At 49.4% G+C, this 27598-nt stretch overlaps 11 protein-coding genes across 11 annotated transcripts, besides 1 other annotated feature; 6 read left to right on the forward strand and 5 right to left on the reverse strand.

The window, feature by feature from the left end:
* Positions 1–288: 288 nt before the first annotated feature.
* An08g11430 (uncharacterized protein) lies at positions 289–813 on the forward strand (the record flags this gene model as incomplete). Its single annotated transcript, XM_059749439.1, has 1 exon — positions 289–813. A coding segment is annotated over one exon (525 nt), but the record flags the coding sequence as incomplete, so codon positions are not given.
* A 1324-nt stretch (positions 814–2137) lies between these two features.
* Positions 2138–2824, reverse strand: An08g11440 (uncharacterized protein; the record flags this gene model as incomplete). Its single annotated transcript, XM_059749440.1, has 2 exons — positions 2138–2636; positions 2763–2824. 2 exons carry the CDS (start codon positions 2822–2824, stop codon positions 2138–2140), a joined length of 561 nt encoding a protein of 186 aa, XP_059604222.1.
* Positions 2825–3573: 749 nt separating this feature from the next.
* On the reverse strand, positions 3574–4461 carry An08g11450 (uncharacterized protein; the record flags this gene model as incomplete). Its single annotated transcript, XM_059749441.1, has 2 exons — positions 3574–4000; positions 4121–4461. The coding sequence occupies 2 exons, from the start codon at positions 4459–4461 to the stop codon at positions 3574–3576; spliced, it is 768 nt and encodes a 255-aa protein (XP_059604223.1).
* A 1297-nt stretch (positions 4462–5758) lies between these two features.
* Positions 5759–6535, forward strand: An08g11460 (uncharacterized protein; the record flags this gene model as incomplete). The annotated part of the gene is made up of 2 exons (XM_059749442.1): positions 5759–5774; positions 6387–6535. 2 exons carry the CDS (start codon positions 5759–5761, stop codon positions 6533–6535), a joined length of 165 nt encoding a protein of 54 aa, XP_059604224.1.
* Positions 6536–8087: 1552 nt separating this feature from the next.
* Positions 8088–8169: a repeat region (repetetive DNA).
* A 151-nt stretch (positions 8170–8320) lies between these two features.
* An08g11480 (uncharacterized protein) lies at positions 8321–9115 on the reverse strand (the record flags this gene model as incomplete). The annotated part of the gene is made up of 3 exons (XM_059749443.1): positions 8321–8829; positions 8877–8931; positions 9017–9115. 3 exons carry the CDS (start codon positions 9113–9115, stop codon positions 8321–8323), a joined length of 663 nt encoding a protein of 220 aa, XP_059604225.1.
* Positions 9116–9594: 479 nt separating this feature from the next.
* Positions 9595–10659, reverse strand: An08g11490 (hypothetical protein; the record flags this gene model as incomplete). Its single annotated transcript, XM_059749444.1, has 6 exons — positions 9595–9758; positions 9849–9953; positions 10054–10076; positions 10158–10246; positions 10417–10477; positions 10553–10659. The coding sequence occupies 6 exons, from the start codon at positions 10657–10659 to the stop codon at positions 9595–9597; spliced, it is 549 nt and encodes a 182-aa protein (XP_059604226.1).
* Positions 10660–11119: 460 nt separating this feature from the next.
* An08g11500 (hypothetical protein) lies at positions 11120–11987 on the forward strand (the record flags this gene model as incomplete). The annotated part of the gene is made up of 5 exons (XM_059749445.1): positions 11120–11170; positions 11228–11278; positions 11337–11399; positions 11448–11868; positions 11944–11987. 5 exons carry the CDS (start codon positions 11120–11122, stop codon positions 11985–11987), a joined length of 630 nt encoding a protein of 209 aa, XP_059604227.1.
* A 1051-nt stretch (positions 11988–13038) lies between these two features.
* Positions 13039–18131, forward strand: An08g11510 (uncharacterized protein; the record flags this gene model as incomplete). The annotated part of the gene is made up of 3 exons (XM_059749446.1): positions 13039–14033; positions 14093–14132; positions 14232–18131. The coding sequence occupies 3 exons, from the start codon at positions 13039–13041 to the stop codon at positions 18129–18131; spliced, it is 4935 nt and encodes a 1644-aa protein (XP_059604228.1).
* Positions 18132–18459: 328 nt separating this feature from the next.
* An08g11520 (uncharacterized protein) lies at positions 18460–23551 on the forward strand (the record flags this gene model as incomplete). Its single annotated transcript, XM_059749447.1, has 2 exons — positions 18460–19482; positions 19616–23551. 2 exons carry the CDS (start codon positions 18460–18462, stop codon positions 23549–23551), a joined length of 4959 nt encoding a protein of 1652 aa, XP_059604229.1.
* An 824-nt stretch (positions 23552–24375) lies between these two features.
* An08g11530 (hypothetical protein) lies at positions 24376–25327 on the forward strand (the record flags this gene model as incomplete). The annotated part of the gene is made up of 4 exons (XM_059749449.1): positions 24376–24467; positions 24598–24745; positions 24802–25184; positions 25249–25327. 4 exons carry the CDS (start codon positions 24376–24378, stop codon positions 25325–25327), a joined length of 702 nt encoding a protein of 233 aa, XP_059604230.1.
* A 385-nt stretch (positions 25328–25712) lies between these two features.
* On the reverse strand, positions 25713–27543 carry An08g11540 (uncharacterized protein; the record flags this gene model as incomplete). The annotated part of the gene is made up of 2 exons (XM_001393217.1): positions 25713–27070; positions 27162–27543. The coding sequence occupies 2 exons, from the start codon at positions 27541–27543 to the stop codon at positions 25713–25715; spliced, it is 1740 nt and encodes a 579-aa protein (XP_001393254.1).
* Between the last annotated feature and the right edge of the window lie 55 nt (positions 27544–27598).

Raw genomic sequence — 27598 nt, forward strand, 5'->3', positions numbered from 1 at the left:
CTACTCAGAGATGTCGACGCGGATGTTGGCCACACCATCTTACATTTCCTATACAAAGGGGAATATGAAACGGTTTTTTACGCGGAAAATCAAAGCGAGACACACCACATTGAACTTGAATATGAGAGAAGCGTCCAGGTTTACTATGCCGCCAGGAAGTATAAGATAGACGGCCTCGATGCGCTTGCCCAAAACTACATCATGACTCTCAGTGAAACCCTGTCAATTTTCCAGGTCCTACGAAGAGCCAGATCAATATTTTCAAAATTGCCTGAGAATGAAGAATAGTTTCATCACTATTTAGACTCCAAACTTGCTAGCAGCTTCGCGGAGGGTGAAACAACATTCCAGCTGGACGAGTTCTACACGGAAATTGTGGATGATCCAGCATTCAGCAAAGCTGTAATGAAGATTATAGTCAAAGCCTTTACCACCGAGACCTCACGCTTGCGAAACATTCTTAGAGTTACCGGCGGCGGCAGTGAGACGAAGAATGATGGCGAGCCTTCGTGTGAACAATCGTTTGCAGTACCCCAATCTGAGCCTACCGAAGGACACGACAGAGGAAAATGTCTTGAAGTACCGCCCAAAGCACATAAAACTGCAAATAACTCATCTTCATCCGCTTCTGATCGGAACCGTCCGTGTGGTGAGCCTGCGGTCGAGCTCCTTCCAGTTGACTGCGAAGAGGCCAACCCAGAAGTTCCCTACACTCACGAAGATAGTGATAATTGGGATTGGGGATTTCGGGGATTAGACAAGAAAAAGAAGAACAAGAAGAGGCCATCTAAGCAGCAAGCTGAGTGTGACTGAAGAGTGATTAGACCCTTGGTTGTGACAACGAACTTTTGGGCGTAACCAATGCCTGAGCAAGACTGATATGACAATTCTACTCCGTCTCAGATGCTATATAGGTCTTAAAAATGCTTTATAAGTAGGCATCTGATGTGTCGTTTTGTTGTTTAGCTTTGTTTGTATTGCCCCGCACAATACTGGGTTTAATCATTCTTTCAGTGAAGTAATCGTACAGGCACAGACCTGACACCTTTCGAAAGCAAGTCATGTAAGCTATGGCTTCCGTCCTATAACCCTCAGTTTGTTATGGGTCATATATCTAGAACCGAGTGAAATTGAAACACCAAGAATTGATCCTCGGCGTGAGTAGATATCTCCACACCGTGCTGGGAGTCAGTATATTTGCAACTTTATTCTGCATAAGAAGTTCAACCTCAGAAGCGTGGATAAAACGTGCTCGTGTTGTGAGTTGCCCAGCTGCCGCAACGCTATAGAATCATACTACCATGTAAGTCTCCCCTTACAGTATCTTGCCGAAATTAATTAGGAAGACGTTTGAATTGAGGGTCTTCCAAGCTATTAGGTCTCCTCGAAGAGTATCTCCTCCACCTACGCAGCTCTCTATCCAAAGGACCTGTAGGACTTGGCTGTGTGGAAAATCAGTATCAGTGTGTTACCGCAGAGATCATGGACATTTCCTTAATGCGGTATCACCCTTCCATGTGACATCAAACATAGGGATAGCTAGGCGATTGTTTTGTGTTTCCATAGCTATTAAATACAACTTCATACACCAAGATCTACCGCCAGTTTCCCTATGACAATTACCAGTCCCCCATCGCCTGTGCCCAGAACCCACTCATATCCGATACCGTTACCGCGAACTTTCTCCCTAATGAGGATCTGACTCCTGCATATGAAGGCTACATCGTGGAATAAGGTGGCGTCTTCAGTGTCAGGGCGTCTTCTTTTGCTTCTATCAAGAGAAATAATTTATATACTAATTTTAAGCTAGTGCTGGGTACTGGACCGCTGGTACACAGGTTTAGCTGAAATATCACGGACCCCACTCACACTTGGAGGCCTTATTCTCCATTTCGTCTTCATAGACGTGTATGTGGACTTAATACCCGTATGTTACAAAGAAACCCTAACGGCTGATGGGGGACGATGTATGATGTAAGCAATATCAGTCAACCAATGAGCGAAGACCGAATCGTTATCTGCTTTAGTCCCACACGTTGCGATGGGCAAATATATGCCTCAGTAAACGAATAGTACTGATGTTAATAATGATTATGTCCCGTTTCGTCGCATAGATGGTATGGAGAAATCTATGACCTCATTCCCTATGCGCATCCAACAGTGGTGGGAGCAATACAGCGGATAAATGATATGCATAATCAAACAAGTCACCACCTATGTCTTCAGTCATGTCAGATCCACCCAAACCCTCGCTTTCGCTCAAGTCATCTTTTGCGTCAGCTTGCAGAAGAATGTTGACAACCTCTGTGTTCTTTCGTCTTGTAGCTGCTGTCAAAGCATCTCCATAGATCCCCCCACGAGCATTGCCGTCTACTCCAGCATTCAGTAACATCTGTACCAAGCATACTCGTCCATACCTTGCCGCGGCTTGCAATGCATTACCATGATATCCTCCTTGAGCATTTACCTGAGCACCGGCATCCAGAAGAGCATGCACGACTTCTTCACCCTCATAATAAGCCGCTGCCTGGATTGCGCTCCCCCACCATGCTTGATATATTGCTGAATACACCCCCGATCTTCCCCGTGATTGTTGTCCCAGTCTCTGAGTTTCGGGCAGTCCATCAGTACGTGGACTACCGTCTCAAACTCCACAGGCACATCTGTAATAGTCCTGGAAACTATGTTGTTTCTCGTACGTTGCCAGTCAAGAATGACCCGTCCAAAGGTATGTGAGTAGATATGCGGTCCAGGAGACATACATTATCTTAGCAGTAGAAGACTGGTAAAACCAAAAGATTCGAGAACCAGCCACCCGTCTCATTGTGCAGCCTGTCGACCAGGCCCACTGTATATTCACAACGGAAGGGCAAGATTAGAGGTCGGATACCCCAGTTATATTTCCCGTTGGTATATGTTCAAGACGGCAGAGCGCTTGATCCACGAGTCTATGCACGAAATCCTATATTATAGTGATTACAGATCAGCGATCCTAAGACGAATCAAAACAGTCCATTCCTCTCATGAGGCAAACAATTTAGTAAACATAATCAGGATGTAACTTTTGCACATCTGGCAGCCCTTCCATGAGTTTTCATGCATGATGTGTTGTTCCCAGTGCGGACCAATATCACGGCCGAGGTCAGAGCCTGACTGAAAAGGCTCTTCTCCTATAGATGTCTCTCCAACACAGTTCCCGTTGGACGCTTCGACGGTACTCGAAGCTGGTGTCACAACACTTGTCCGAGACAATTCAAGCTCGTTCTCATCCCCCTCAAAGTCTGACCTGGCCTCATCCAGTCTTCTTGAAGTCAACGGGGGAGATGATCCATCAGTTCGGTTTAATTGAGGCTTAACGTGTGAGTATCGTTCTTTGCGTCCTTCCGGCCTGGTACGGGCGCATTCATATATGCTACTAGCAGCATACCCTTTGTTCATTGCCATCGCCATGGTTGGTCTCTCGTCCATCCTCCTCCCGTCTGACGTCGCACGAATAAGTGATATCTTAAGGGAATAGGCCTTTGCCATTATCTTCCCAAGGAATATATCAAAATAAGGGTTCTCGCCAAAGCCTTAATAGAACTCCTCTTGCTGAAAAATCCCCTCTTCAGACTCGAAGCTAGTCATAATTCTGTTGGTGAGGTACTCGGAATACCACCGGTCCTCATCAATTCTTGGAAAACATTCGCGTCCCAGATCTATCATGTCAAACAGGGAAACATCCTTATCAAATATCTGCATGTATTTTCTTCCATGATGGACTAGTCCATCAACACCACAACGTGTACCAGCAGAATATGCAAGGACACTTCGTCTGTATTCGATTGCGCGCCAAGGCATATTGCTCGTTGACGCTGGCTTCAAGGTTTGGTAATCACCTGTATATAGGTAATGGATGAAGGTATGCCCAATGTCGTCATCAACCTCAGGAAACCTCGCTATCCGACTATCGTTCTTGTCCCAATGATCTTGAAGAGATAGAATTTGACCAGCTATGTCCCTGGGGACAAAATACTGGGTTCCCCGGCCGATAGAAATTACTATTGGTAGATCTCCATATGGGCTTAGATATCTCGGATTAGCCCGCTGCTGAAACCTCGTTAAACGTGGAGTGACTTACCTGGTCTCAGGTTGGTCATATTCATGGATACCCGGAGTTGACACGTTATAACTGTCATAACCTGCGGTTACAGCATGCTTACCGACAGTTTCAGAGACAGGCTCCGCACCCCCAGTCTCGTCACAGGGAGGGGTAGTCTCCCAGTTCTCGGCAGCAGGACACGCAACGGCGTCATAGACTGTTTCAGCGATAGGCTCCGCATCCCCAGTCTCGTCACAGGGAGGGGTAGTCTCCCAGTTCTCGGCAGCAGGGCACTCAAGAGTCTCACAAACTACTTCAGCAACAGGCTTTGCCACTCGAACGAGGTTCTTTTTTCTGTGCTTGTTTCCTTTTTTGGCCATTTCTGCGAGACTTTGCACAAGCTATATATGCGAAAAGTTCGATGAGGATAACCTCTGAAGAAAATGTAGTCTGCGAGACAGGTCAAACCATGTGTATATAAAGCGCTGTGGTAATACAAAAGCCAAGTCATGACGCACGCTATTGTCCTACCTGCAGTTGACTGGACAGCAAACGTTGGGACGCAGTTTGATATAACCCTGAAATAGCCGGAAACAGTCAGGCATGGGACAAGGGTAAGACGACTGGCTGGAACACGTCCGCTAAGGAATTCTTGAGCGACAAAGCCACATTCTCCTGCGCACGGTCGCTGGCCTCCATCCCGATTCCCGGAGTAAAAGTAATACTAATGGTGGTGGAATATAACATATACGACTCCCCACAAGATTATTCCCAGCATTTGCTTCATAGATAGCTGATTAAGTAAGAAGTCTGACCCTTCCAGACCAGCGTTAACAAATTTTCCTCTGGCTTCCTATCAAATTAACTGTGACTCAGAGCATAGTACGTCAAGACCCAACGGTATTGTAACCAGGTATATGACACAGCCCCTCGAATATGAGTTAATACCCTCTGTAGCCTTAGCAAGTCTCAGGGGAAAGCTTCCAGAAATCAAGAACCCTCTTAAGGATATTCAATGTCGATTCTGGTGAGCTATCATATAAAGCCGATGAACGGAAGATGTGACTTCCGAACACAACTGATGATCCTGGTGTAAGCTCGACGAGACAATCGCGTGAAATATACCCAGATAAATGAAACCTCACGTGTAATGGCTGGTGTATTGGTACATTTTTGATCGAGCTTTGGTGCAGACACTCTTCTGATAGTAGGTTGTTACTGTAGTACCTATACCTTTCCGTAGTCTCCCGAATCTTAGTCTCATGAAGCCCAGTTCATAATGAGAAATAGAACGGAACAACTATGTTACTGCTGATTAGACACTCGTCATCAAATGCACAAATTATGGCCACTGTCAGTCTCCGTATCAGTAAGCGTAGCGGTCTTTAACGAAGCTTACAGTTGGGCCTTCAGCTCCCAGAACTCGCTCGTGGGATGTTCAGACTTCTTACATATAAAGGCACGGTTTTCTACTTTCTTCCTTTATCTCCTTGAAGCTCTTCACATCGCTGGAGAAGTTTGGTGAGCCTAGACATTAGTTATAGTCACATCCGCCAAAACGTAATTGACATTGGCGGTTCCCAAAATGAAAGCTTTCTTCATTTCACTACGTATATAGGTGGTTACTGCAAATCTGGGCAGAAAGACAGAACCTGCGGTAAGACATCCACGACAAATATGCCCAAGCCACCAGGTAAGTGCAGCATGAGACCGCGATTGTCAGACCTCAACAGGCAATCGCACTCTCGTATGCCACTGTCCACAGAAATGATAGAAAGCAGAAGCGTTTTCATTCCTTGTAACCACTGGATGCTTCAGAGTTTCGAATCTAATGTTCCGTCGATGACTATAACGTACCCTGTTCACATAGGCCAGTTTTAGGTGAAAGATCCTTCACTGCTCGATGAGGTCATTTGGTGAGTATGGATGTTGCATCATCCTGGATTCGTTTCCACCCTAGTTTGCTGTCTGGATGGCTGCATGTTGATATTACAAATACCATTGCATTCGTCCATGTGCCCTAGGTTTTCCCCCATACCCAAGCATCCACAGAGCTGATAAACTGTCTGCTTCCAATAGCACATCTGTCACGGGTATCAGTGTGTTCGATATCGATAAGTACCTAGGTGAGCAGACCTCGTTCAATTCCTGGGCTTGGGTTTCCGAACCGAGAAAGAAAGTGTACGGATGAGATGAAAGACTGGAAGGGATGGTCAGACATCCTTATATAGATAAGCCTTGAGGCCCAAGCGTGTCAATATGATATTTCTACTGGACACATCTGTTCTACTTTATGACTGGAAAGAAAAGTCGCAACGATACGATGGATGTGATGGATGTGGCGGGTTTCGATTGGCTGTGCGTGCGAGTCGAGGCCAACAGAGCGAAGAACCCAAGGTCCAAGGGGTGCCTCAAATAATTGGTGGGGCATACCGTACCCCCAACACCAAGTGAATTAAACCTACTTTAACTACATAATGTTATCGACCAAATAAACGCCTTGATCCCCTCAGGCAGACGTTCGGAGGTAATAACGGCTTTCAACGGACAACAGGATGATAACGAGATACATCGTACATGCATCGTCAGTGGCAAACTAAAAATTCAACGTTGGAGGCTGCGTGGGTTGCCGTATTGTCGATTCTCGTCATGATAATTGTCAAACAAAGGTACAGGGTCTTGACCATGGCCATTGTGCATGATCCTGATATTCGCGGCAATTTGTCTATCCAGTTCTCAGTTCCTGAAGATCTTCGGATTTCTTTTCGATAGGTGAAGGATATAGACGGGTATCGACGTCTTGCATTCATAAGCAGTCTGATACTCATAATTGGTATTATTGAGATCAACCACAAAATAGGAGTGCTTGCCGGCGTAGATATTGACTGCGACAAAACGAGTCTCATTGTCTGTATTGTATTCATGGAGACAATCCTGGACCTGTGTGGCAAAGGGGCGTATAGATCCTAAATAATCTTCTGGTTAAGAATACTAGTCGGATCGTGCCTGAACCGATCATTCCAAGAAAATCGAAAAGGATCCCTCGAGCTTGGCGCAGAATGCGCTTATGAACATCTTCGGTTGAGTCATCCATGGTAAAGCTAATAACATCGGCTTTAAGAGGTATGATAATGAAATATGGTGAACGTTGCTCCTTGTATGAAGGAAGATGAAGCTCTTGGATTCAATCAAGGGATGCCATTACTCCGGGGGGAAAGGATTAATAATCTTCCGTGTTCCTCTTTTTAATGAGGACGAAGCAACCAACCTCCTGGCATGAAAATAGGTAAAGGTTTCTAAGGTTTCTAAGGTTTCTAAGTAATGATTGGCTCGAAGCTATCGATCACTCGAACGATTAGATCTGGTCCTAACCTCACGGTGAGTCCCTACTGATCATGGTCGAGGGATCTTTTCCAAATCAAATAAGCCTGATCAGATCAGGAGTTGACCGAGGGAGCTTGGCTGGTCGGTAATTATCCTAGGATCTTCAGACATTGCCTCTGAGTTATGGGGATAAGTGGCGTAGGGAACGAAACGAGTAAAAATACAGGGCGGGGATCTACGTTGAAGCCATTACGATACGTTACCATATCCTGATCCATAAAAATCCGGAGTCTATCAAAGGGCGGAATAGGCTATCTTGGTATTAGGGTTGGGAAACTATGAAAGGATATAAGTAGTGAAGCCGTTCCCGGAAAGTCTGTAAATTGAATCACTACTAATACAGTATTGTTGAGAGGATCACTTACTACGTAACCAAGGGATGTTCGTCCCATATATTGACAATTGCAGATGTTGCCGCAAGGAAGAAACCCCAGGGAACCTTCTCGATTAGGTGAGGGACAGATTACTAAGTAGATCAGGTAACTAAAGACACGTTCTTATTGGCCTAAACTGGGCTATACGAAGAGCGCTTCGAACCCGGTCGGGCCTTGAACTCTGGTTTGCCCCTTCCTTATACAAGTCGATTTATGTCAAAAGAATATGATCCTGGAATTAACCAAGGAAAAAAAAAAAAAAAAAAAAAAAAAAAAAAAAAAAAAAAAAAAAAAAAAAAAAAAAAAAAAAAAAAAAAAAAAAAAGAAAAACTCCTCAGGCCAAAATGTGCTCAAGGAAACATCCCTGCCCTTAGCTCTCCCAAGTTCTAGCATTCTTGTTTTGTGCCTAGTGTGTGGCGGAAGGCTATCAAAGGATTTGTGCTTCTTTTAAGTTCCAAGAGGGTTGAGACAGTCACGCGCCTCATGTAGATTCATCGGCGATCTGAATCACTTCTGAGACGATAGTGTCATCCCAGTCAGAAAGAAGATCTTCTTCGTCTTCTCCTTTCGCCACCTCTGTTTTCCCATCATTTGGCTTGAAATTCTCCATATGGGTTCTGTGCTTGGTAGGTGTGTTTAGTAAATCCGTCTCGTATTCTTCCCATCGGCGCGATCTTCCCCTCATAGAATGCATGGTTTCTGATCTTAATGATGGGGAAGTTTCAGTGTCAGGACCCCATGTAGGGCTGCCAACATCGAGAGTTTTGGACTGTGCGGGGCTAGGGGACCGTGATGGAGTACCCAATATTCTTGGCTTCTTGTTGACTTGCCCGGATGTAGAAAACAGTGGGCGTTTTGGGGTTGTAACTTGGCTTGATTGGTTTCGGCTAGTTGTCCTGTCTATGGGTGGATGCCCTTTCCTTGAACTGGTAACTGGTGTGAGAACCCCAAATTGTCGGATATCTAACGTTCTTCTTGGTGTCGCAGGTTCTGAAAACGTAGAGAGAAGAAGCTTTATCCGAGGAAGCTCCTCGTACCAAATGAAAATCCGGCACCGATTTGCGCTTTCTCTTCCTCGTCTGCATGCCATATCTTGGATGAATTAGTAGTTTTGACTCAGCTCATGAGATGTCGACTAACACTTCTTCCCAAAATTTGGGCTTTTCCTGTCACTCACTGTGGATATGCGCATGCTGAACCCGCACTTGCAGAGAAAATCTCCTTCATCATCGATGCATGCTCCTTCATAGTTAGATCGAAGAGCAGGAGAGGACATCTTTGAGTTCCACTGTCTCATGGCACTCGAACAGTATGATATGAGAAGCTTCAGATCAAATGAAGTGAAACCGTCTTGCGGGCATCAGCGACAAGCCTCAGCGGAAGGCGGGGCATCATTAGCACTCTACGCTTCTAATGTCTACCGTACAACACCAGCTACTGCGGGAGTGGATCAAAGGGGCTCCAGTTGCAGCCTGTTGGGCTGTCATCACAGGGTCGATGTTCGCGCCATTCCTGTATTGATACGGCAATTTGTCACGAGGTTCATTACTTAGTAACCCATTCATTGTACCGCTACGTACAACCACCATACTCTACATGAACATTTACATGTTGGACGGTGATACGGTACTATCTATCAAACAAAGACGGCGAGGGACGCGAGGGTGGGAGGGGGTCCGCCCCAGAAATGCGCTTTGATTAAGTCGACGGGGAAAGTCATGAAATTTATTTAGTTCATTGCTTTACCGCAATCCTTCAGAGCCCAGATACTCGTTGGGAAATGACTTTGCCACAAGTGCAAATGGTCGTAGCGTGCAACACAATATGGGCTTCTGGACACCAGAGACCGCATTTCTTGGCAGCCCGCATTAGAACGCCGACGCATTCGGCAGCTAAGAAAGCGAAGGCCACTAAATAATCTGAGTGGCCGTAAAAAAATAATTGGCTCGTCTCCTGTCAACAGCAGTGTCTTTCAACTGCATTCGAATTGTCTCCACTTGAGACCAAACGCTCCCGAAACGGACATCCGATCGATTGGTAATCAACCGAGCAATCAATGTCGGGGCTAACGCGAGAGTAATTTGACAGCGGCATATTGTTCCGTATCATCCGCGCTAGAACATTCCCACCAAATCATCCCACACTGTGGCGCAACCGTCTTCTTATGGCAGAGCAGAGCACCTTGTCACATTACGTTCCGTAACTGGGTGTGACCGTACCGTTCCTGTCTGGATTGCCTGGGTAACAGCCCCCGCCCGACCGCTAAGTAGACGTGCTATTCCCAAATGTACACCCGTCTCATTGCCGCCTCAACTCACAGGTTCCTCCTGAGGGGGTCTTTCTCAGGGTGACTCAACGAAGTGAAAGCTAAGCACGCTGTGAACACAGAACTTGACGAGCTCTCCACCTAAAGTGCACACCGCTGCATATGCGCCTTGTGCTACCCATGGTGTCGAGGTACTCAAAAGATTGCGTTCTCAAGTTATGACAGCTGTGACTAACCCGTCAATCTATTCACTGTGCACCGTACTTTCTCTGCAAGTTTTGGAGCAAGAAATTCTATGTCATATCTTGCACCTGCAGTGCTACGGTGTTCGGAGGCAAATCATCAACACCTTCGAGAGACGGTACAGTATATCTGCTTCCCTAATTAATGACGCCAGGAGACCGATTCACACATGACCGAGGCTCTTCTGTTCTTGACGTAGTTCACCCTCGAGCCCGGCTGTCATGCATTGCATTTTGCACTCTTGGCACGGCGCGTGAACTTCGACCGAAACCGAGTAAATGATCTGCTTCCTCGATGCCAGAGCACGGCATGCTATGCCCAATGCATCATTGGACCGTAAACAATTGATAGTCAGCAGACCTGGACATGCCGTGCCATGTAAGATTAGATACAGTACGTACAGATCTTCTGAAAGAATCGTGCCCTCGATAGGGTTCATTCTGCAAGGCCATATCATCCAACTAAAATATGTGTGCAGTGTTTCAAAACCAAGACAAGGACACGATATGAAAGGGGTGCACGAGTACGATGCGGGGTAGCTTGGAGTGGCTCAAACGGATAAACGGGGCTACGAGAAGCATGGTCTAAGTAAGAGCTTGGCCTAATATTTTTGATGTAGAAGGGGTGGCGAAAAGGGGTGGCCCGACAAAGCCATCTAGAAAGCGTACAGAGCGGTTCCTAACCGATCAGTCATCTCACTTCTTGAAATATAAACCAAGTGTATCACTCTCGCTACGTTGAACCATTGCAAAGCCTCTCGAAAGTCGAACAATGGAGCCCCTATTGCTCAAAATTGTTTATTTGTTCCTTGTGGCATCTCATGTAAGGCTCTGGACTGGCAGATATAACGCTCATGACTGGCTGATCTGACTTTTACAGGTCGCTGGTGCCGTTGACTATCACGTTTACAAAGACACGGATGGTGATGAGGTATGTGGTAAATGCAGATACAAGAAGCGATTGCTAATGGATGATGCCTTATTCACAGGTGCTCGACGTACCAGTATACCCAGCCAATACCACTTCTCGGCCGACGCAGAAGAGGAGCACTGTATGACTTTGGTACACTCCGAGAGACTGAGCTGAGAAATACTTGCAGACAGACAGCCCCATGTGTTCGCTTAATTACGGTTTGGCCCATGTCCAAGAGGCACCCGTCAATATTCAGCATCTCAAAGACGTTGAAAACGTGACATGTGCTGTGCCAGTGGATAGTTGCGCACGGGTGTCAAACTCGAACTTGTCGTCAATATTTGTGTGCAATTATGTCAGTACACAAGTCGCAATAGCATTAACCGAAACGAACTGCAACTCTAACAATATGGCAGGGTTCTACATCGATCCGCACAAAGTGCGGGAATCTAGTGGAGCCTGCGGAAAAGGTCTTCAGCGCCTGCAAGATTTGCGACTATTACAATTATGGCTATGTCGAGCAGACAATCCTAGATGGCACCGTCACATCTACGTATTACCTAGCCCTGGGAGGAGAGTTCCCCAATTCGGCCTAGGCTCCTCACCTGGTATGCCTCGGTTATACCAGTAACGCTATAGTGCTGTACGTATGGTATGAATTAGACATTGTATGTTGGCTGCAGATAGGGCGACGAACGCAGTAAATTTACCGTGTGTTCTAGCATGAGAAGCTGGCTGATGCAGTGAAGTTCCAGGTTGGCGCTAGAATCTCGTCATTGATGAGTCTGGAAAGCAAACACTAACCTAGTGCGGACAAGCTTACCATTTTTCTGGCGCATTTGTGTTAAGTAATTTTAGGAAACTGTACTGAAGTAAGTGTCGTGTAGGCAGGGGCTTACATGCAATCCAATTAAGCCCAGATAATTCTACGTGTGCACGGCAGAACCGGCAATTTCCCAGAAGACTTTCATACAGATCTTCCGGATACCGATGTCACCGCCTACACTCTCCGATTGTCTCAGCAACCTCGGAGTGGAACAACACTATGCTAATTTTGGCAGTGGAGCTGGGAGATAATTAACGCGTATGCATATGCAGCGGTCAGGCCGATTTTGAAAATGACTAATTTGATCTGTAAGCATACAACTGGTGACAGGAGTAGACTTGGCGCGTAATTCGTACTTGGAAGCTACATTGCTGGAAACTAGAGGGATGATGGGATTCTGCTACCCACTGGGCGTCGTCGGGTCATCAGTCATTTGAGCAGTTGTCATCCATGTTAAAGAAGCTTGCATAAAATACGGTGCAGTGTCAATAGGTCAATAGAACTACTCCTGCCAAGCCCTTGGTGTTGGGGTCAACCAAAACAATTGGATGTGTTTGGAGTCAACCCAATTTCGACATCACTGGAGGAAATGTAGACTGTATTTTCGAGAGAAGGATTTCCAGCGCGTGCCAGGATTGGCTTAGTGTTGTTTCATCCCGGGGTTGCTGAAAAAACCGAAGAGTGTAGGTGGTGACACCGGTACCCGGAAGAACTGTACACTAAGAAAAGTACAGGCCCTCAGTTCCAAGCGGGTGGTTCACTATAGTATATTTACTAAGTGCTTGGCAGTGGGTCCGGAAGACAATTCTCTCTTGTTTAAAGGTCAGAGCGATTTCGAGACGGACTGTACATTTCAGAAGGAGTGATTGCAACAAGAGAGATTAATTTTGGTGCTGGTTGATATTGAGCGCGATATAAAACGATTGTTGTGTGCCGAACGGGAATTATCGCGATGGCGGACCCACCCGCGGGTGCTCCCGAGGCCCTTGGGAACATGACCACACTGGGGAACGACGCGCTGGAAAACTCTGAATCAACGACCACGCGCAAGACGCGGAGACAAGCACGCGCAGACAACCACCAGGACCAGGCGAACTCACTAATCATCGAACCAAGCACCGCAGGTACCAACACACCCCGGGTGACCACCAAGGAAATCCGGCAGATCATCGAACACCTGCAACATACCATTGAGAAGCAAACCACGTTGATCCAGGCCACCAGAACCGAGCTGAGAGAAGTGAAACACAATCAGAGAGAACTACAAACTCAGAATGAGAAACTACAAGACGAGATCCAAACGCTCCGAACTCAAATCGAAGGGCTCGACGCACCGAATCCAACGCGATCGTGGGCCGCCGTAGCAGCAGACACGAACAACTGCGAACCAAGCAAGAACCGACGCACCGAAAAGGACAAGAACTGTATCCGAATCAGCACCCAACCGTTGCCAACTGACACAACCGGTATATACACCAATACTAATGAATTTGGCCGTTACCTCCCCACGTCGTCTGCGAACAACCACATCAGGACCGCCTTACTGAACGCACCATCCACCCACGGGGTACAGGTAGCAGGGGTTGGAACCACCAAAACCGGATATGTGATCCGTTTCAAAGACCCCGAGTCAGCTGAAACTGCCAGGAACAATACAGAATGGTTACAGGAGCTGGGCCATGAGACAAGACTGGTAAAACCACGTTACGGGGTAGCCGTACACCATGTCCCAACACAGGGGCTGGATCTTGAGAAAGACAAAACAGGAGCCATCCGGAAAATTGCACAGGAAAATGATCTCCAGGAACGTGGGTTCCGAATCGAAGATATCGCTTGGCTTAGGAAAAAAGACAAAGCATTAGGGCCGTTCGCATCACTGGGGATATGGTTTGACTCAGCGGAGGCGGCGAACTGGATGCTCGACAACGGCCTTCTGATCGACCAACGGTACATTGGAAGAGTAGAGAAATGTGAAATTAGGAAAAGACGCTGCTTCCGCTGTCAAGAGTTTGGTCACCTCGCATGGTCGTGCAAGGAGACACCACGGTGCGGTCACTGTGGCGACCAACATGAGCGAGCGCGATGCCCTCCAGGCGTTAGACCACGCTGTCTGGACTGTAGAGGAGAGCACGCAACCGGCAACAGCTTGTGCCCGACGCCCGCCATAGCGCCCCCCGCACGATGCTAGAAAACAACCTTCGAATCCTGCAATTGAATATGATGAAATCGAAACCCTGCATGGAAGCCCTTATCAACGATAACCAGACCCAAAACCTGGACATACTCCTTATCCAGGAACCATCTACCACTATGTATCGAAGCCATGTGAACCATAGCGCATGGAGACTACACCGACCAACAGTAACAAGCGATTCTGTCAGATTCAGGAGCCTTATCTATGTCAACCGGAGACTCTCTACGTCCTCCTACCGACAGGTGCACTGCGACCACCCTGATGTAACAGCAATCAAGATCCGGACACCCGAACTACAGATTCTGGTCTTCTCGGTGTACATCGAACCTATACCAATGCATAATCCGGGAGAAGCGTCAGCAAGACGTGTACTATCAGCCATACATGACACGATACATAGTACTCTACAAAATACAAACAAGACCACTAGTCTCATACTGTCAGGAGACTTCAATCGTCACCACCCGGCTTGGGGTGGTAACCATGTCCAATCCCGTTTCATCGAAGATGCGAGCGAATTGATCAATTTCTTCAACACCTACAGCCTTCGGAGCTGCCTCCCACGCGGCACGGCAACTTTCTGGTCACTAAGCCACCCCGGTAGAAACTCTACTATCGATCAGACATTGACGGACCGTCCGGGGATGCTTCTCAAATGCCATCTTTACCATGATAATTACGGCTCCGACCACCGAGCAACCTACTCGGAATGGAGCCTCCGAATGCCGCGCAACCCCGACACCAAACCAAGGAAGGCGTACGAACGAGCCGACTGGGAAAAGATCGGATGGGATATATGGGCAAGCATGAGGCCCTGGGAGACGCCAGACACAATTGAAACACTCGATGCCACGGTGGAGAAACTTATTCAAGCGACCGCGACGGCCATTGACAAGGACATCCCGAACCTACAACCGTCACCATATGCTAAGCGTTGGTTTACACCAGACCTCAAAACCCAACAAAAAGCAGTAAACCAAACACGGCGTAAATGGCAAGAGAGCTGCGCAAGGGCAGGACGGGACGACCCCTACACTAAGCTACTCTCTGAGGATATGCGCCAAAAGCGCCGGACATGGACACGGGCAATTGAGAAAGCCAAAACCGCACATTGGAAACAGTTTCTGGACAGAACAGGGGAAAGGAGGCTTTGGAAAGCGGCGACATACATGCGGCCACGCGAATCCTGGAGCAGCGTTCCGGCTCTCAAAGTCGATAACCGCAGCGTGACTGGAAACCAAGAGAAGGCCGAAGCATTTATGAATACATTCTTCCCGATGATGGCGCCGGCCCAGGAAGAGACACCCACACGAATCCCAGCGGAACTTCCATGGCAACCAATCACAGAACTCGAAGTCTATAGATCCTTGCAGGCAGCGAAGAGCTCAACGGCGCCCGGAGAGGACGGGCTCCCGATGCTGATCTGGAAACGGCTGTGGAGACACCTTGGAAACCTCATCACGCGAATTTTCGCAGCATCGATTGACTTAGGGTACCACCCCCGAAAGTGGAGAAGCGCCCGGATTGTGGTTCTACGTAAACCCGGGAAGTCGGATTACTCGATCCCGGGAGCGTACCGGCCGATCTCACTGCTGAACACACTCGGCAAATTACTTGAGGCGGTAATGGCCCGGCGGCTGTCCTACCTCGCAGAGCACTACGGACTTCTCCCGGACACCCAGTTCGGCGGACGTCCGGGGCGAACAACCGAGCAGGCCCTGCTGGTGTTGACTAACGCAATCGACCGGGCGTGGTATGGACAGAGAGTAGTTACCTTGGTAGCCTTTGATCTGAAGGGCGCTTTCAATGGCGTGAACAAGACCAGTCTTGATATTCGTCTCCAAGCTAAAGGCATTCCTAAGGTCGCTCGAAGGTGGATTGCAAGCTTCATGAGCGGTCGACAAGCCAGGATTGGGTTCGATGACTACTGCTCCGAGGTGATACCGCTGGGAAATGCCGGGCTGGCGCAAGGTTCCCCCTTATCCCCTATCCTCTTTGCGTTTTTCAACAGTGATCTGGTGGACCAACCAGTCAACTTCCACGGGGGTGCATCAGCCTTCATCGACGACTACTTCCGTTGGCGGGTTGGTCGATCTGCTGAAGAGAACTTGGCTAAACTCCAATCCGAGGATATACCCCGGATTGAAGCCTGGGCTCGGAAAACAGGATCGAGCTTTGCTGCCGAAAAGACTGAACTCATCCATATCACCAGGAAGAGAAGGGAACAATGTCGAGGTCAAATCACCATAAACAGCAGCGTCATCACTCCATCCACAACTGCAAAGCTCCTCGGCGTCATTTTTGACCATGAACTACGGTGGAAGGAACATGTGCAACAAGCTGTCAAGCGAGCTACCAAGGTCAACGTGGCGATTGGGGGGCTGCGGCAGCTTCGGCCTGAACAGATGCGACAGCTATACGAAGCGTGTGTCACACCAGTTGTTCAATATGCGTCAACTGTGTGGCACGACCCACTGCGAGACAAAACACACCTGAGACAGTTACGCACCGTGCAGCGTACGGCACTTATTCGCATTCTCTCCGCCTTCCGAACGGTAGCCACATCCACTCTCGATGTCGAAGCTTATATGCTACCTACCCATCTTCGCCTACGCCAGCGTGCTCAAACCACCATCACTCAACTCCACACATTACCACGGAAGCATCCAATCCGGGAAGTCCTGCTTCGGGCCCGGAGACGACGAGATAATGTCGGATCACACGCCCGGTTCCCGCTCGCGGAGGCTCTGAAAACCATGAACCTAGAAAGGCTCGACGACCTGGAAATGATTGATCCAGCCCCACAACCACCGTGGCGGGCTGAAGCCTTTTCTAAAATCGACATTGCGACCAATAGGGAAATAGCGATGGAGCAGGCGGAGGCAGCACGGTCCGAGTCGGACCTTGTGGTGTACTCCGACGCCTCGGGGCGTCAAGGCCACCTGGGTGCCGCAGCCGCAGTCCTCGATGACGAATCGGTAACGACTGAGAGCCTACAGATACAGGTCGGACCCACGGACCAATGGTCGGTGCATGCCGCCGAACTAATCGGTATCCTTTATGCGATCAATCTTATCAATAGAATCGTGCTCCAACAGCGAAGAGCCGGCCAGAAACGAGCGAGAACAGTCACTATTCTCAGCGACAGCACGTCAGCACTGCTGGCTATTCAGAAACCCGGCAGTAAATCAGGCCAACAAATTATCTATGCGATCCTTCAAGCAGCCAAGAATACGAGAACGCACGGGGTTACAATTCGATTGCAGTGGGTTCCCGGACACAGCGAGATCCTCGGTAACGACGCAGCCGATCGGCTGGCCAAAGAAGCAGCTATACCTGGCAAGACACACCCGTTTTCCCCCCTGCTCTCGCGTGAAAGAGCATACATCAGGCAAGGAATCCTTACTCAATGGGAGAAAGAATGGAAAGAGTCCAGGGACGGCGGCCATCTCCGGAAAATCGACAACACACTGCCAGCAAAATACACCAGACGACTCTACGGAGCTCTGCCAAGAAATCGAGCATACCTTCTGACCCAGATACGGTCGGGACATTGCTGGCTGTCCACGTACGGCAAGTTGTTCGGCTTCCGCGATGATGACCGGTGCCTCTGCGGTGGACGGGAAAGTATAATACACGTCCTTCTAGATTGCCCGCTGCTCAGAGACCTACGTCGAGAGCTCCGGGCAAAGGTCGGCGATGCGCTCAATAGCATGTCAGTCCTGCTGGGCGGATCTGGATCTTGCCAGGAGGGTGGAAGTAGAGTCAGCAACGCTTCGCGCACTAAGACAGTCGAGGCCGTCTTGGATTTTGCGGAAGCATCCCAGCGATTTCGAAGCCGCGTGCCATAAGGGCAGCTAACTAACATCAACGGCGCAAAGGCCACAATAGGCCCCGACGAGGCTCTAAGTTCGTTTAAGAAGTGGTACAGGACCAATGTTTATTAAAGAGATACATATAGTGGTAGTAGCCTGCATATCGCCTTAGCGAGGGGTCAGGGTAAATGAAGCCATCCATCCATCCATCCGACTGTAAAGAACCGGAGGTACACAATGGAGAGAGTTCGAGGAGCTTCCGCAGATTAGAAAATACGAGTCTCGATAGTCTCGAAAAGCCGGGGACTACGAATTGAGCTTCGAACGGATTGCTGCGACTGTTTCTCGAACGTGGGGAGGAAAAATGTCGGGACGGGCCGAGACGCGAACCCCTGAACCGCCCGACGGCGACGAACGCGAAAACTCGCCACCGCGATTGGTGAGGCCGAAACGCACGACAAGACCACCAGCCCACTATGCTCAAGAGCAAGAGATCGATACTGAGCAGAGAAACACGCGCTCCCAGCGAAAGAAGAAGAACCAGGGTAAGCCAGTCGCCCAACGTGACGCGGCGACTTCGGACGACTCCTCGGCAGAGAGCGAGGACTCAGACACCTCCAAACTTGTGAAAGAGATTGTTAAGCTCAGGAGAGAAATCAGACGACGAGATGAATTACACAAGGAGGAGCTCCACAGAGTCAAAGAAGAGTTTGGCGCTGCCCTCGCAGAGTTTCGACATGAATTACAGACCCTGGCAAATCGACCCCCGACACCGCACCCCGAGTCATGCGCTCAGAACAGCCACGAGGAGATCCTTCGCGAAATCCAATCCTTGCGCATTGCAGTCAATCCTTCGGGATCCCCGTCCTATGCAGATGTCGCCCGTACACCCCCCACCAGCCAACCGAGCAATATACGGACTCTCTCATCGTGGAACACGACACCGACTACCTTCACCGACACGCTATATTGCACGATAGACACCTCGAAGATGGTAGATACTGAAAATGAGAGACCATCAGCAGGTCCAATTAGAACGGCAGTTGAGACTGAGATCCGGACAATGGAAAACTACACGAGCTGGCGGTGCCGCGCTGTCACGGTGGATCCGAAGAACACCAACCGGATCAGAATTGCTTGCCGAGATGAGGCTGAACACCAGCTGGTTAAGAAGGTGGCGGAAACCAAGGTCGGCGCAGGAGCCCGAGTGCTTCGTGACGAATTGTACCCGATCAAAGTCGACAGCGTCAACAGAACTGCAGTGCTTGATGAAAATGGTGACATCCGAGCAGGAGCTGCGGCAGCCTTTGGCGAAGAGAATGAAGCTTCCATCGCTAAGATTGCATGGCTTAGCAGAAAGGAGAATGCGAAGGCCTATGGGTCAATGGTCGTTTATCTGACCAGAGGCAGTGATGCACGGAGGCTCCTGGCCGACGGGTTCTTTCACGCTGGGGGAGAATCCGGCGTGACCAGCACCTTTGAATACCGACCCCGACCGATGCAATGCTACAACTGCCAAGAGACTGGGCATAAGGCGTTCCAGTGCAAGAACGCGCAGAAACGTGCAAAATGTGCCGCGGAGGGCCATCACCACAGTAGCTGCGATCAAACGATTCCAAAGTGCATTCCATGCGGAGGCCCTCACGAATCGTACAGCAAACACTGTCGGAAGCTTTACCCATCGCATCATGAATAAGTCTCTTCGAGTTATTCAACTGAATGTGAGAAAACAGGGGGCAGTGCACGAGAGCTTAATGAATGACGAAGAGACTCAGAACGCGGTGGCGTTAGCGATTCAGGAACCCCAGGCGAGGAGGATTCAAGGCCGGCTCCTGACCACCCCAATGGGACACCACAGATGGACGAAGATGGTTCCCTCTACTTGGAGGGAAGGCAGGTGGGCAATTCGAAGCATGCTCTGGATTAATAAAGATGTCGAGGCGGAACAAGTGCCAATAGAGTCCCCGGACCTCACGGCAGCGGTTATTAGGCTTCCCGAGCGACTGATTTTCATGGCATCAGTTTACGTTGAAGGGGAAAACACCTCAGCTTTGGACGATACATGCAAATACTTAATCAACGCGATCACGAAAGTACGGCGAGATACGGGTGCGGTGGTGGAGATTTTGATTATGGGAGACTTCAACCGGCAGGACCAACTCTGGGGAGGAGACGACGTGTCTTTGAGAAGACAAGGTGAAGCGGATCCAATCATCGACCTCATGAACGATTGTGCTCTCAGCAGTCTTCTCAAACGAGGCACAAAGACATGGCATGGCGGAGGATACAGCGGGCACTGCGAGTCGACGATCGACCTGGTCCTGGCCTCGGACAACCTAACAGACTCCGTGATTAAGTGTGCTATACTCGGGACGGAGCACGGCTCGGACCACTGCGCTATTGAGACCGTCTTTGATGCCCCCTGGTCGCTCCCACAGCATCAGGGACGACTTGTGTTGAAAAATGCTCCATGGAAAGAGATCAATGCCAGGATAGCGAACACTCTTGCCGCCACTCCTGCGGAGGGCACAGTGCAGCAGAAAACTGACCGGCTCATGTCGGCGGTTTCGGAAGCGGTGCATGCGTTAACACCAAAGTCAAAACCATCACCACACGCGAAGCGGTGGTGGACCGCTGATTTAACGCAGCTCCGTCATATACACACATACTGGAGAAATCATGCCCGCTCCGAGCGACGGGCGGGACGAAAAGCACCCTACCTGGAGACAATGGCCCGAGGCGCGGCAAAACAATACCATGATGCCATCCGGCAACAGAAGAAAAAGCACTGGAATCAGTTTCTTGCCGACAATGATAACATATGGAAAGCTGCTAGATACCTGAAGTCGGGAGAAGACGCAGCGTTCGGGAAGATCCCGCAGCTCCTCAGAGCGGATGGGACCACGACCACTGATCATACGGAGCAGGCAGAAGAATTGCTGGCCAAATTCTTCCCGCCCCTGCCGGACAACATTGACGATGAAGGGACTCGACCACAAAGAGCGCCAGTCGAGATGCCTGCCATCACGATGGAGGAGATCGAACGACAGCTGATGGCGGCAAAGTCTTGGGAGGCACCTGGCGAAGACGGTCTACCGGCAATAGTCTGGAAGATGACTTGGCCTACGGTCAAGTACAGAGTCCTGGATCTCTTCCGGGCGTCGCTGGAAGAAGGCACGTTGCCAAGACAGTGGAGACATGCGAAGATCATACCGCTCAAAAAGCCGAACAAAGAGAACTACACTATTGCCAAAGCATGGAGACCGATTTCGCTCCTCGCGACGCTGGGCAAGATACTGGAATCTGTGGTCGCAGAAAGGATCTCACACGCGGTGGAGACGTATGGTTTGCTCCCGACCAGCCACTTCGGCGCCCGAAAGCAGCGGTCCGCCGAGCAAGCACTCGTACTCCTGCAGGAGCAAATCTACGCGGCATGGCGCGGCCGACGGGTCGTGAGCTTGATCAGCTTCGATGTCAAGGGCGCCTACAATGGAGTGTGCAAAGAACGGTTACTTCAGAGGATGAAAGCGCGAGGCATACCGGAGGATCTACTCCGGTGGGTTGAGGCGTTCTGCTCCGAACGAACGGCGACCATCCAAATCAATGGGCAACTATCTGAGACCCACAGCCTGCCACAGGCTGGACTGCCGCAGGGCTCGCCGCTGTCCCCAATCCTGTTCCTCTTCTTCAATGCAGACCTCGTACAACGTCAAATCGACGGCAAGGGAGGTGCGATTGCGTTCGTAGATGATTTTACCGCGTGGGTGACCGGACCAAGTGCGCAGAGCAACCGGGAAGGTATTGAGGGAATCATTAAAGAAGCTTTTGACTGGGAAAGACGAAGTGGGGCAACTTTTGAAGCAGAGAAAACAGCCATTATACACTTCACCCCCAAGGCTTACAAATTGGACCGGGAGCCCTTCACCATCAAGGGACAAACTGTTGAACCCAAAGACCATGTCAAGATTCTGGGCGTCCTGATGGACACAAGTCTCAAATACAAGGAACACATTGCAAGGGCAGCGTCCAAGGGCCTTGAGGCAGTGATGGAGCTTCGACGACTTCGAGGTCTGTCCCCATCAACAGCGCGGCAGCTATTCAAATCCACAGTGGCCCCTGTAGTGGACTACGCCTCTAATGTCTGGATGCATGCATTCAAAAATAAGGCCACGGGGCCGATCAACCGAGTCCAAAGGGTGGGAGCGCAGGCAATTGTCGGGACATTTCTTACCGTTGCAACCAGCGTCGCGGAGGCAGAGGCTCACATTGCCACGGCGCAACACCGTTTTTGGAGGCGGGCCGTGAAAATGTGGACCGACCTCCACACGCTCCCGGATACCAATCCGCTCCGCCGAACTACAGCTCGGATCAGGAAATTCAGACGGTTTCACCGTTCGCCGCTGTACCAGGTGGCAGACGCGCTGAAGAACATTGATATGGAAACACTGGAGACTATTAACCCGTTTACATTAGCACCATGGGAGACACGTATGCAGACAGATGGTGAAGCAATGCCGGACCCGCAGTCTGCACCGGGTGGATCAATACAGATCGCGATCAGCAGCTCGGCACGGAACGGGATGGTAGGATTCGGGATGGCGATCGAGAAGCAGCCACCTCGATATCGGAAACTGAAATTGAAGACCTTTTCCATGACACTGGGCGCAAGATCAGAGCAAAATCCATTCTCCGCAGAGCTAGCGGCTATAGCTCATATATTGAACGGGCTGGTGGGACTGAAAGGTTTCAGGCTCAGGTTGCTCACCAGCAACAAAGCTGCAGCCCTCACGTTACAGAACCCTCGACAACAGTCAGGCCAGGAGTTCGTCTGCCATACGTACAAGCTGATGAACAGACTACGGAGGAAAGGAAACCACATCAGGATACTTTGGGTCCCTATTAGCGAAGACAACAAACTGCTGGGCCTAGCTAAGGAGCAGGCCCGAGCCGCAACCCACGAGGACGCTATCCCACAAGCACAGGTTCCCAGAATGAAGTCAACAACGTTGAATCTCGCACGATCCCAAGCAGTCACCACGAAAGCCTTGCCAGAGGACGTAGGAAGACACGTCAAACGAGTGGATGCCGCACTCCCAGGAAAGCACACCCGACAGCTGTATGACGGATTATCGTGGAAAGAAGCGACCGTGCTGGCTCAACTCCGGACCGGCATGGCCAGATTAAATGGGTATCTCTACCGGATCAATGCCGCGCAGACAGACCAGTGTGCATGCGGACAAGCAAGAGAAACCGTGGAGCATTTTCTCTTCCGGTGTCGGAAGTGGACCACGCAACGGATCGCACTGCTACAATGTACTCGAACTCAGCGGGGCAATCTCTCCCTCTGCCTGGGCGGGAAATCGCCTTCTGATGATCAGCAATGGACGCCGAACTTGGAGGCAGTACGAGCCTCAATACGATTTGCCATCGCTACGGGCCGACTCGACGCCACCTAACCATATCAACCAAGACATTGACACCCTTTCCCTAACTAACCTACACCAACCACCCTGTGCCACAGATGGTAGACGCGCTTCAACTGCCGAGGATAGGATGTTGAACACTTGAAGAAGCGCCTTCAAGCCAGTCTACTAATAAATATACTAACCCACAGGGATTTCTACGATAGTGACAGCTGAGAGGACATATACTAAAAGGATCTATGTATGGGCTCGAAGGAGATACCGCAGATGTACATTAGACTTCGTGTTGATAAATTAGTGATAGTTGCCCTTTCGGCTGAGCCGCCGGGCGTTAATGAATTGTGTGTGTGTGTGTATGAAGCTGTTTATCTCTCACAATCTACCTTAATATGATACTGAACAATGATGCACGTATCAGACACAATGAAGCTTCTCTACCGATGTCATATGCACTTGTTGCTGTAGGTTGAAGGATAATTACACGGATACCAATTATTAGCTGGGTTCCGTGCCTTACCAGTTGGCAGATACCCATACCAAATGATCTATAAAGCAGGAAAGTGGCTACAGGTGGTCCTATAACATAAGGAAATGTGGAACAAATATGCGAAGTATTATAGACAAAATAATACTGAAGTATCAAAAAGAAAGATGGGATCTAGCGGGAGCCTTTTTGTCACCTATTTTGAAGCATATAGATAGAAGGAATACCCAACTCTCGACTGTACAAATCTCCGCAGAGAACTTGGCCAGCATTATATCTTATTATACTGGCATTAGTCCTTTATTTTTCTCTTTCTAAATGAGCCCGTTAGCCGTCACAGTAGAGTGCACAGACTGTAGATCGTTTGTTCCAAATGCTATATTCTTCTCCCTGGCATGAGGGTCCAATGTTTGTATGCGGCAACGAACTGGATCCTCCTAGTACGGCTCAGAGAAAGAAAAAATGGTATGGTAATGTATCCCAAGACAGCAAGGAATGTCATAACAGGCAGATAATTCTGCCGTCTATATGCGCAACACGGCGTAGAAATCATATAAAGGAGTAATGACCTGAATAGAGGACTAACAGCCCGCAGGATTTTCTATTCCAATTCTTCGAGTGTAGTTGATATCTCTTCTACTTCTCGTTCGGTCACAGATATTAGGACCGAGTATAATAGATCCATCATAGAGCCAATGATGGAGCGCTGCCCTTTGGCCGCGATTGGTTCCGTTGATTACCGGGTTAGCTTTCTACCCATTGATGAGATACGACGTTACTAATATTATTGGAACTCCAGGATACACTACATATACGAGCATGCCATGGCCCAATTGTGCTCATGGAAGCTGGCGCATGGCATTTCGAGGTATCTCTTGAAGATATGAAGCAATCAGTCTTCGGTTGTGCGTTTCTACTATACCACGGCGGCTTCTTGGGTGACGTTCTATCTTATGCTATAAGAAATTGGAACAATGACCGATGGAACCCTCTGGCTGGGGGAGAAGGTCTGCGTGTTGCTGGCAAAAGGAGGATTGGTATGGTTGACCTGTGTCCCATCATTTTCGGCAGTGGAACGAATGACTCGGCCACCGTCCCGTTTCGAGTCCTCCAAGACACAGTGCCTGGACGTCTGATGCTGTGGCAAGCCGAGAACCCGTACTATGAGTACACAGTTCGCGTGTATGTCAAGGTCTTGCTGATGCTACTTGCTGCAACGGCACATGGGATACTGAAATATGTGCAGCGGCGTGTATGTTCCTGACAGCCAGTTCAGTTACAGAAGCCAGAGTATATATATGAAAGTACTTTTTGACGTTTGGTAGAAGGAATATGTAAAATACATCAAAGGAGTGGCTCTATATCAAACACTATATATGACAAACTGTATGAAAGCCTTTCTGGCTAAGCCAGTATATTATGATGCTTGAAGCACACGCATTCAGTTCTAAGTCACCGCCGAACATTTATATGGTAAACTGGGAAAGACAACTATGCAAGTACCTTCCAGAGCAGGGGCCGTAAGTGTCCAGCTTGACGCAAAACCAAGACCAACAGTTCTGAGTGCTGCATACTTATGGCAAACGTGATTCCACCTCAGGTATCTCGAGACATTCGAACATAGCGGGTTCTCTCTATTGGAGACCATTCCCAGTATACTCGGTAAGTCCTCTCAAAACGGCCTTGCTTCATAACATATTCACGCTAGTACTAGCCAGGAAGGGTATTCCGAGCCTGGTCCATGATAGCAAGCCGCGATGTTAGCTGAGCAAGTGCATCAGTGATGGCCTGCATCTGGAGTCGGTTCGTCTCCATAACGGCTTGGATTGTATCTGTAGTGCCCTGGCCTTCTCCACCGCGTTCCCCTACTGAAGAACTGGCTTGTTGATTCTCATCTCCCTGGGATCCACCTGTATATCTGCTCTTTTTGCTACGCTTAACTCTCACTGTTGGCTCAATACCTTGCTGTCCGTTGATTGCACTGCCGGCCACTGATGGCCCCTGAATCTTAGCATAACTGCGGCCAGGGAGTCGTCCACGAGAGGGCATTTGAGCCCACGGCGGAGTCATATTACGCTGTTCATAGAAATTATTAATTTCTCGATCAGCGGCCTCCCTCCCAAGCACGTTGCGTAGGGCGGTTCGGCTCAGGATGTCCGCAGAACCGTTGTGAAAACGGACCAGGCCATACGAAGGAGGTAGAGCTCGTCGGTATTCCCAGTCAGACGGAGACATATTGGACGGAACTCGACAATCCCATCCCAGGATCTGATCATAATTACCCCGCTGGTCTTTCCCATAGCGGCTTTGCGAATAACGGACATCCTTTTTCTGTGACTCAGGGAGCTCCAGGTACAACCTAGTTGCATCATATCCAATGTCCTGCGACCGCTTCATGGCGACTCCATTAGGCTGGCTTTCCACGAAGAAAATGGTTCGCTGGCTGCCCACATGTGGCAGATAGCCAAGTATTCGGCGCGCATCGTTGGTTTTGCCAGGCCCCTGGTTGTTATTACTGTCGCCGTTGCCAATGGCTGATGGGAGCTTCCAGGTTTCCGGATAGCCGTACCCCTTTCGCGCATTCTCAAACTGGCTCACAATCCTACGCAGCGTTTCCGACTGTTTTCCGCTGGCAGTTCCATCCTGGACCATGTCAGTTGCCTTGTTATATTCGTTGCGGACACCCGTCAGCAGGTCTATCTTGATCAGAAAGTCATTTTCAGGCCGGCTGTGTTTCCGGTTCTCTTCTTTAATTCTCCGGTTGAGGTCGTTGATTTTTTCACGCATCTCGTGGACGACGGACGTGTCTTTCGCTGCGAGATATTCATTGACATAGGTAGTAGCTTCAGAGTAAACTTCCAAAACGGCGTGGTCAGGGGTCTCTGGTCCATCTTCTTCATCAGCTGAGTGAGCCTCGCTAGACTCGTCGCCCGAAGCATTGTCCGCGAACTCCTCCCCGAAGAGGTCATGTGGATCGATGCTTCCTTTGTTCTCATAACGGTCATGCTGTTTATCAAAGGCGGCCCGCTCTTGCGAATTGCTGAGCACTTGGTAGGCTTGGCCAACCTCTTGTCGGGCAGACTTGTCAGTGATAATCTAATAAGACCTTGCGGCAGCCACGACGATGATTACGATGTTGCTGACCACTTGAACACTCACTTTTAAATGCGATTTCTGCGTCATCATACTTATTATGGTCTGGGTGTATCAGCAGGGCCAAGGTTCGATAGGCTTGTCGGACATCCCGTGCGTCACAGGTCCTCTCAAGTCCCAGCACGCCGTAATAATCCTTGTCACCGCAGTTCCGGATCCGCGTCGTGGTCGCGCGCTGCTTTAGGCTGTAGCCCTGACGGTGCTTTCCCCTACGCTTTTGAGGTTCTACTGCATCCTCTTCTGATTGATGCATTTGTACATCCCCGTCCGCGTCCCGACGTGATGAAGAGTCTTCCCTGGCTTGTAATGGGGAGAACTTGTTCTCATTGCTTTTATCTTTCGTGCCACGAGGAACGTTCCTCTTAGGCAGTTTTTCCTTTCGACCCATGGCCGCCGAGCGCTAGTGAGCGCCGGGTGGTCAAATACCAAGTTGACAGAAGAAT

Source organism: Aspergillus niger, assembly GCF_000002855.4.
Source record: "Aspergillus niger supercontig An08".
Classification (NCBI taxonomy): Eukaryota; Fungi; Ascomycota; class Eurotiomycetes; order Eurotiales; family Aspergillaceae; genus Aspergillus; species Aspergillus niger.